The sequence below is a fragment of the Cucumis melo genome, chromosome 10 (genome assembly GCF_025177605.1).
Source record: "Cucumis melo cultivar AY chromosome 10, USDA_Cmelo_AY_1.0, whole genome shotgun sequence".
Taxonomy (NCBI): domain Eukaryota; kingdom Viridiplantae; phylum Streptophyta; class Magnoliopsida; order Cucurbitales; family Cucurbitaceae; genus Cucumis; species Cucumis melo.
In genome coordinates, this window is record NC_066866.1 from 25,829,332 (window position 1) to 25,840,024 (window position 10,693).

The following is a 10,693-nucleotide window of genomic DNA, read 5'->3' on the forward strand; positions in this document are numbered from 1 at the left end:
TGTAGTTGTTTGCATAGTCTTTATTAATGTTTAGATTTAAGTAATGTTTTGTTGAATATTTGTTTTGTTAATTAGATTTAAGTAATGTCTCGTTGAATGTTTGTTTTGTTATTGTGTTTTCACTTCTAGCAATGAAGTTGTGAGTTTAGATTATTGTTGTTAATATAACAACAACAATATAATTTTTATTGACTTGATACGAAGATCTTGATTTTAGGTTTTGGGAGTTGTAGTTTTGATTGCTCTTTCTCTTTGTAAGTGTAATTGTTGTTCCTTTGAATGTGTGATTGTATACTTAACTAGATTACTGTTGTTAATATAACAACAACAATATAATTTTTATTGACTTGATACGAAGATCTTGATTTTAGGTTTTGGGAGTTGTAGTTTTGATTGCTCTTTCTCTTTATGATTGTAATTGTTGGCTTTAATTCTAACACATGGATTTCTAACTTAGGTACTTTAAGTGTTGTACTTATTATGGACCGAAGTTGGATAAATTTAAAAGATCAAGCTTCTAGTGAATATTTTGATGGTGTTGCTAACTTTATCGAAATTGCAACTAATCATTTAGACGAGGAGGAAATAACAAGATGTCCTTGTTCAAATTTTTTGAATGTCAATTGGAATAGATTAGACGTTATAGAACGTCATTTGTATAAATATGGTATGTCTCCGACTTATAAGCGATGGATATTTCATGGAGATACTGTTGATCTTTCTCCATTTTTAAGGTCTAATTCGAGGTTTCTAGGTGCAACGTTTTCCAATGTAAGTGAATGTAGAGAAGAGAATGTAAATCTTAGAGAAAACATTAGAGTTAGAGATACTATGGATGATGAGATGGTAGAGATGATTCATGATCTACATGGGCCAACGTTTGAAGAATGTAGAAGAGAATCAAACGAGCAAGATGAGTTCGATAAAATAAGTGAAATGTTTCCTGAAATAGAAGAGGATTTATATCTGGGATGTCTAAAGTTCGCTTCATTTAATTTTTTAGTGAAACTTATGCACATTAAGGTACTTAAATGTTGGAGTGACTAATCCTTTGATATGTTGCTTGAACTATTAAATGAAGCCTTTCTGAATGGTGTGAAGCTACATGCCTCCTACTATGAAGCTAAGAAGAGACTACGTGACCTAGGGATGGGATATGAATCAATTCATGTGTGCAAATTTGATTGTGCCTTATCTTGGAAAGATTATACATCACTTGACAAATGTCCGCATTGTGGAGAGTCTAGATATAGGTGGAATGATAGAAAGGGGAAACAAATTCCACATAAGGTGCTAAGATATTTTCCACTAAAGGCAAGGTTGCAAAGATTATTTCTTTCAAAACATATAGAGGATATGAGGTGGCACAAAGATAAGAGGTGTGAAACTGAAGGTATACTTCGACATCCTGCTGATGCTGAGGGGTGGAAACATTTTGATGAACAATATCCTTGTTTTGCTTCAGACGCTCGAAATGTCAGATTAGCACTTTCTTCTGATGGGTTTAATCCATTTGGAAACATGAGCACATCATACAACATGTGGCCAGTAATACTCATTCCATACAACTTGCCTCCTTGGAAGTGTATGAAAGCACCATTCACTTTTCTATCTTTACTCATCCCTGGTCCAAGGTCTCTTGACAAAGAAATTGATATTTACTTACAACCATTGATAGATGAGTTAAATGAGTTGTGGGTGGATGGTATTCAAACGTACGATAGTTTCAATGCTTCTTTCTTCCAACTCCGAGCTGCATTGTTGTGGACAATAAATGATTTTCCAGGTTATGGTGATTTATCTGGTTGGAGGACAAAAGGTTATAAAGCATGCCCAGTTTGAACTGTTGATACAAGCTCAATGGGACTAAATAGCAAAATTTTTTATATGAGACATCGTAGATATCTACCTCTAACACATGCATGGCGTAAAAGTAGGCAACATGATGGAAAACAAGAATTACGAGCAAGTCCAAATATTTTATCTGGACAAGATATTATAAATCAATTGAATTCTATAAGTTTTCCACTGTTGAGCAAGAATCCTACAAGACGTGACATCAAACGAAAAAGGATAAATTGTGAGCATAATTGGACTAAAAAAAGCATTTTTTTTCAATCTTCCTTATTGGTAAAACCATAAACTACGTCATAAACTATATGTGATGCATATTGAGAAAAATATTTGTGATAACTTGGTACGTACGATATTGAACATTGATGGAAAGACTAAAGACACCATTAAAGCTCGTGAGGATCTAGCTAACTTGAAAATAAGAAAGGAGCTTCACATACAAGAGATTGGAAATAACCGTGTAAAGCCTCATGCTTCCTACATGTTAACTGCTGCTGAAAAAGTTGACTTTTGTACGTTCTTGAAGTCTGTGAAGTTTCCAGATGGTTTTGCATCCAACATATCTCGTTGTCTTAATTTGAAGGAAGGCAAAATATATGGTTTAAAGAGCCATGATTGTCATGTTTTATTACAAAGACTTCTCCCAATCGGCATTCGACCATATCTACGTAAGGACATTTCTACTACTATATCAAAGTTGTCAAATTTCTTCCATGCTCTATGTAAAAAAACTTTGAGCATATCAGAACTAGACAAAATGCAAGATGATATAGTACTCATCTTATGTAAGTTGGAAAAGATCTTCCCACCAGCTTTTATTGATGTTATAGTCCATTTAGTTGTCCATTTGTCGTGGGAAGCAAGAATTGTTGGACCTGTTGGATATAGTTGCATGTATCCAATCGAAAGGTATGTGAATTCTTTATTGCTATTACTTTTATGATGAAGGATTTCGACATATGTAATTTCGTTCGTTGTCTCAGAAGTTTGCGTTATTTAAAGCAATATGTTAGAAACAAAGCTCGACCTTAGGGTTCAATTGCAGAAGCTTATGTCATAAATGAATCCTTGAACTTTTGTTCTATGTATTTACGTGGCATTGCAACAAGGTTTAATAGAGGGGATCGAAATAATGATGACATTAATGATGAGGAGATCAACAATTGTGGTCTATCAATTTTCTCTCAACACATAAGGTGGTTAGGTGGTGTCGTATTTCGACAACTAACCCCTGATGAGTTAGAGAAACCACATTGGTATATTCTAAACAACTGTGATGAAGTGGAACCTTATCTCCAGTACGTAGCGCTTTGTTTAAATTCATTTTTAATATTTTAAATATGACTAAAAGGTTACATGAACTTGCAAAACATAGGGAGCATATGAGGATCCTTGAGTCGAGTAATGGAAATGGTGATTTGTATAAGAGACAACAATTAAAATTCCCTACTTGGTTCAAAGCAAAGGTATGTCTTTTTTTGTGGTTGTACCTTGCGTTAGACAATTTTTTGTTACATTAAGCAATGCCTTTTTTATTAAGCCCAAAGGTTGCATTGTGATAAATTCATATCCGATGATTTGTATGCCCTTGCTTGTGGTCCGAATGATTGTGCTCGCTCTTATAGCGGGTGTATAGAAAATGGAGTTCGATTTCACACTAAATATCGCGATAGTCGTCAGACCACTCAGAATAGTGGAGTAATGGTGCTAGGTGGTGATGAAACAGGACAAATATTTTTCTATGGCGGACTACATGAAATTATAAGGCTACAATACATTTGCATGAAGGCAGTTGTGATTTTTAAGTGTGAATGGTATGATACTAGTTTGAGGAAGAATAGAATTAACATAGTTGATGGCTTTACATCAATAAATACTCGTAACCGATGGTAAAAAGATGAGCTTTTCATCCTTGTAAGTCAAGCAGCACAAGTCTTCTACGTAGATGATTACAAACTTGGTCAAGATTGGAAAATAGTTCAACAAATTCAACCAAGACATGTGTGGGATATTCCAAAAATAGAAAGTAATGAACTAGAAGTAACATCGTATGAAACCATATCTACATGTTATCCTAGAGTTGAACATAACCTAGATTCACAAGCTTTTAATAGAGAAGATGTTGAACCTTCGATCATTGGAGACCAAGAAGACATTATTGCACAAAGTAATGAAGAAGCCTCAACCGATGAAGCATTGGTTGATGAAGAAGATTTTGATTCAAATAATTCTAGCGATGAGTCAATGAGTGACGAAGATTGTGATAGCTACTAACTTTTAGTCATACTACACCAAGGTTATACATAACTAACTATTGTTTTATTTATGCATCTATTTGAATTGTACATTGTTTGTTCACTTACTTTAATGTTTATAGTTATATTTATGCATCAAAACATTTTGTAGGATGTCGTCAAGAAATTTTGAACCGAAAAATCGTATTAGGTCATCTTTAAATGTGAACAAAGCAAACAATTCTAATCAAAATAGTATTGGTGAGCAAGAAGTGGTGTCCATAGATTCAGACATTCAAAGTATGTATTCATTTCTATGATAAATCTTCTAGTTTTCATACAACATTAGATGTATTAATATTAATATTTCTTATGTAGCTTCTAGTACAAAAACAAAAGGCTGATGAGCAACTAGAGGGGTTGGACTTGAGAAATATGTCCAAGCAAATGGTCCCATTCGAATTAGAATTGACTTTGAAGATAGAAAACCAATTTGTAAGGACTCCTCCAAGTTAAACTCTCAAATTGAAAAAGAGGTACGAGTGGTAGTACCACTTGAATGTGAACATTGGTTAGATGTATCGAAAGAGGTGAAAAGGGAGATAGTAGATAGACTTTCGGTAAGCTAGTTAAGTTTAGTTTTAAGGAAATACTATGTAATTTGTTCTAGACCAAGTATAAACTAATTTGTTTTATTTCTTAATGCTAGAATTACTTCATTCTATACTTAAATGAACCTTTGGTACAAGATTATCTTGAACATGAGATGAGCGTGTTATATAGAGACTTTCATTGTTCACTACACAAAAGCTACAAAAAGTATGACTCTCCAGCTGAAGCACGAAAACACCGTGACAAACGAGTGGCACGAGATTCAGATTGGGCTCGTTTATGTGATCGATGGGAACAAGAAGACTTTAAGACTATATCTGAAGCAAATTCTAAGGCACTATCTAAACTTCCATTCACCCATCGAGGTGGAACTTTAACATTTTTATGTCATAAGCAGAAAATAGTACGACATTTATTTTTGTATTGTAGTTATAAATACTTTTTATATTTATAATTTTGGTTGTCACGTATAGAAAGAAGAGGGTAAGGAAGTAAGTGAGATTAAATTATTTCAACTCATGCATTCCAATGAGAAGAATGGGTGGGTGAATGAGGCAAAAGCGAAATATGTAAGTAAAGTTGTATGTTCATTATTGAAATTTTTCTTAACCTATAATGGATTGACACTGTTATGTAATTATGGTGTAGGATGAGATGGTGGAATTAAAAACGACTTCATCACAAGAAGGGAGTGAACCTCTTCTAGAAAGGGAAATATGTGAACGGGTATTAGGTAAGTGATCGGGGCATGTGAAAGGACAAGGTTGGGGACCAAGACCCAAGAATGCTAGAAATGAAACAATTCAACACAACACAAAAGAAGCAAATGCACAGATTGCTCACTTGCAAAGTATAGTTGAATAGCAACAAGCTACAATCGAAGCAATTTTAAGAAGATTATCCTGTCAAGAAGCTACCTCCAACATGAAACGAAGTTCAGAACAATCAAATGATAGTCAACAGGTAATTTTTTTTCAACTTAATTAGTTTGATATGAAGTGTCGGATTAGAGTAGTATACAGAAACATGGTATATTATGAATTGATATGACTATCCTATAGTTATGGTAGTCATATATTCGTTCTTCTGATGATTTTGGTCCTGAATTTGTTGCTTTTGACTTAATTAGTTTGATTAGTGTAATAATGCTTTAAAGCCGTTTATTGAGTTTAATTGTAATGAATTTGTTGCTTTTGATGTAAACATGCCCCCCCCCTCCCCGCCCCAATTGTTTTAGAATGATATATTGTAATGAATTGGTTGCTTTAGACATCTCCCCATCCCTTCTTATTCTTTTTTAGAAAGTTTGAGTTTATCCATTTGAGTATGACATATTTAAAGTGCCTAAGTTTCATTTTTTTCTTTAGACATGCCCCCCCCCCCCCCATTCTTTCAACTTAATTAGTTTGATTTAAAGTGTTGGATTAGAGTAGCATATGCGAATATGATATATTTATTCTTGTGATGATTTTGGTCCTTTGATGTAGACTTGCCGCCCCCCCCCCCCCTTCATTGTTTTAGAATGTTTGGGTTTCATCCATTTGATTAATGTCATGATGCTTTGAAGCTGTTTATTGAGTTTAATTGTAATGAATTGGTTGCTTTAGACATGTCCCCCTCCCTTCTTGTTCTTTTTTAGAAAGTTTGAGTTTATCCATTTGAGTATGACATATTTAAAGTGCCTAAGTTTCATTTTTTGCTTTAGACATGCCCCCTCATTCTTTTAACTTAATTAGTTTGATATAAAGTGTTGGATTAGAGTAGCATATGCGGATATGATACATTCATTCTTGTGATGATTTTGGTCCTTTGATGTAGACTGGCCCCCCTCCCCTCATTGTTTTAGAATGTTTAGGTTTCATCCATTGGATTAGTGTCATGATGCTTTGAAGCCGTTTATTGAGTTTAATTGTAATGAATTGGTTGCTTTAGACATGTTCCCCCCCCCCCCCCTTCTTGTTCTTTTTTAGAAAGTTTGAGTTTATCCATTTGAGTATGACATATTTAAAGTGCCTAAGTTTCAGTTTTTGCTTTGAGTATGCCCCCCCCCCCCCCTTCATTCTTTCAACTTAATTAATTTGATATAAAGTGTTGGATTAGAGTAGCATATGCGAATATGATACATTCATTCTTGTGATGATTTTGGTCCTTGATGTAGGTTTGCCCCCCCCCCCCAATTGTTTTAGAATGTTTGGGTTTCATCCGTTTGATTAGTGTCATAATGCTTTGAAACCGTTTATTGAGTTTGATGGTAATGAATTTGTTGGTTTAGACATGTCCCCCTTCCTTCTCATTCTTTTTTATAAAGTTGGAGTTTTATCCATTTGAGTATATTATATTTAAAGTGCCTAAGTTTCATTTTTTGCTTACATGTTTTACTTATTTATGCTGTTATATTGCTTTTCAGATTTGACGCACAATGGACTTCTGATGAATATGACAAGAGTTTGGTTCGTATCTTATAATTTTTTGTTATGCACATACTTTTGGTCAAAGTAGGAATTTTTTGTTGTGCACAATACTTTTGGTTTGTAGGTGTAACTTCTTAGTTATAGCTTGGAACCTAACTAGATGTAACTTAGTGCTTATAACTTATGTTGACATTACTTAGAACTATTTATGAAGATATTGAAGTTTCTTGATATATATTTCTTGTGATGAAGTTGGTGTTATTGCATGTTGCTTAGTGATAAGTTTTAAAAATTATTATGTTTGACATCTTATAACAAGTTTATATAATTAATCAATCAGATCTTATTTTTTTATGTAATAAAATTCTTTTACTGGCGCTTTCAATAACGTCGCAAAAACATTGATTTTTATAAAAAAAAAAATTGTAGGACTTTTTAGTGGCACACTTCGAAACGTCACAAAAGCTATTTGTAACGGTCTCAAAGTAACCTTCAGCAACAATACAATTTGTCACTAAAACATCGCCTTTAGTGACATGTTCAAAACGTCACTATAGAAAATAAATAGTGACACGAATTATGTTACTAAAAGTAAGCCTTTAGTAACGCACAAACGTCACTAAAAGTTCCTCTTTTGCGGCGCGAACGCTTGCATTGTTAAAAATTTAACCGACACGGAATCTGCAACAGTCCTAGTGACGAAGGCCTTTTCGTCGCTAAAACAATTAGCGACGCGTTGACAACCTTCAGTGACGTTTTCTGTGCGCCACTGAAAATGAAATTTCTTGTAGTGGTTTTATTTAATTATACTTTGATTTTAATTATTTAAACCATAGTATGCATGATTATAGAGCTAATTAACTAATTTTATAATAGTTATAAAATTTGATTATTAAAAACCGTCAACCTATAATAAAGAGTTGCATGCAAACATAGGATCTTAGGATTAATATGGTTTAATTTTAAATTGTTTAAAATTAAATAGACCTAAGATCACATTAATTCTAATAGGATTAGAATTGTCTTATTTTAGTTTAATGAAACTAAATAGGACAAATAGGATTTAAGGTTATAAGGGAACTCCACCGGTAAAGTTCTGTCTAAGGCTGGGGGTACTTAAGTTGACGGTTTACGGAACACCTCCTACCTGGGACATGTCTAAGGATTTGATGTGTATGGAGCTAAGGATTTGATCCCTACAGAATAGACTGACTCTGATTTTTTTTTTTGGGCAAATTTGGTGTCGAAAAACTCAGAAAAACACCCCAAATTTGCCCAAAATGGAAATCAGAGTCAGTATATCCTGTAAGGATCAAATCCTTAGCTCCATACACAAGCATGTAGTCTCTCGTTCTCCTAAGATACTTGACAATAATTTTAACCATTGTCCAGTGGTTTAACCCTGGGTTGGACTGATACCTACTGACTATTCCCACTGTATAACAAATGTATGGCCTAGTGCAGAGCATAGCATACATTAAGTTGCCCACAGCAGAGGCATAGGGAATACGTCTCATATCCTCAACTTCTTGAGGTGTCTTAGGACACTATTCCTTAGACAAGTGAACCTCATGCCTGAAAGGTAATAAATCCTTCTTAGAGTTCTGCATCGAACATCGAACCAACATTTTGTCGATATAGGTTGCTTGAGACAGTGCTAGCATTTTGTTCTTACGATCCCTTATGATTTGGATCCCAAGAACATATTGTGCCTCTCATAAATCTTTCATTTAGAATTGAGCTGCTAGCCAAGTTTTAACGTCAGTAAGGTATCCCACATCATTCCCAATGATGAGGATATTGTCCACATAAAGTACTAAGAAAGCTACTTTACCTTTGTTGATTTTCTTATATACACAAGGTTCATCAACGTTTTGGTCAAAACCGTAGGATTTGATCGCAGTATCAAACCTAATGTTTCAAGATCTAGATGTTTGTTTCAACCCATAAATGGATCGATTCAGCTTGCAAACTTTTTGCTCTTGACCTTGGGTGATGAACCCCTCGGGCTGAGACATAAAGATACTCTCTTCAAGATTGTCATTCAGAAAAGCAGTCTTGACATCCATTTGTCATATTTCATAATCATAAAATGTGGCGATGGACAAGAGAATCCTTATAGACTTTAACATAGCAACAGGGGAAAAAGTTTCCTCATAGTCAACCCCTTTCCTTTGGGTATACCCTTTTGCTACAAGTCTAGCTTTGAAGGTTTGTACCTTCCCAGCTGAATCTCTCTTTCTCTTATAAATCCATTTACACCCTATAGGTTTTACCCCATCAGGTAGATCTACAAGCTCCCACACTGAATTGAAGTACATAGACTCCATTTCAAGGTTCATGGCTTTGACCCATTGGTCTTTATCTACATCATTTATTGCCTGTTTATAGGACAATGGATCCTCAACACCATCATCTGGTATGACAACCTGAGTTTCAGTTAAACCCAAATAACAATTAGGTTGTGGTACAATCCTTCCACTGCGTCGAGGCATTCTCAACGATTGAGAAGGATGAGATTAACCTGATGTGGTGGTTTCATCAACTTTTGATAAGGTACCAACTTCATCAACAACCCTTGTTGATTCATCAGTAGCTTCATTTAATACTAATTTGCTTGGTGGTTTATGATCTCTCAGGTGGTCTTCTTCCAAGAAAGTAGTATTTATCGATACAAACACTCTATTTTTTTTTTGTGGATCGAATAATAGACCACCTCTCATCTCTTTAGGATAAACAACAAATTGGCATAACCTTGAACGAGGTTCCAACTTCTTGGGATTTGTCACTAACACGTGTGTTGGACAACCTCAAATTCTAAAGTGACTTAAACTAGGTTTACGTCCTCTCCATAACTCGAAAGGTGTTTTAGAAACACTCTTCGAAGGAACATTGCTCAAGATATGAACTGCAGTCTCTACTGCATACCCCTAAAACGAGCTAAGCAATTGAGCGTAACTCATCATTGAACGAACCATGTCTAACAAGGTTTTATTTCTCCTTTCTGATACACCATTTTGTTGAGGTGTATCAGGTGCTAGAGTTGGGATTGGATTCCATGTTCTATCATATAGTCCTGGAATCTCAAATCCATGTACTTTTACATTCATCGAACCACAGACTTATACTCCTTAAACTTTTTAAGAGCTTCAGACTTATGCTCCATTAAGTATAAATAACCATACCTTGAATAATCATCTATAAAAGAGATGAAGTATTCAAAACCCCCTCTAGCTTTTACATTCATCGGACCACAGAGGTCTGAATGTATAAGTTCTAAAGGCTCTTTGGCTCTATAACCTTTTCTAGTAAAAGGTCTCTTTGTCATTTTTCCTTCAAGACAAGATTCACATGAAGGTAATGAATCATCTTCTAACTCGTTTAGAAGTCCATTCTTTACCAATCTCCCGATCCGATCGAGATTTATGTGAGCTAATTTTAAATGCCAAAGATAGGTATTGTTATTTGGAGAAATTCTTTGCCTTTTATTTTGAGTATTAGTAGTTATAAACATCTCATGATTTAAAACTGCTTTTGCTTCATTAGGTCTTAATACATACAAATTGTTTTCAAGCTTAGCCG

General features: G+C 34.5%; 1 protein-coding gene across 1 annotated transcript; it reads left to right on the plus strand.

The window, feature by feature from the left end:
- The first annotated feature begins 480 nt into the window (after positions 1-480).
- LOC103499390 (uncharacterized) lies at positions 481-1,842 on the plus strand. The gene is made up of 2 exons (XM_008462390.2): positions 481-1,023; positions 1,102-1,842. Exons 1-2 carry the CDS (start codon positions 481-483, stop codon positions 1,840-1,842), a joined length of 1,284 nt encoding a protein of 427 aa, XP_008460612.1.
- The last annotated feature ends 8,851 nt before the right edge of the window (positions 1,843-10,693 follow it).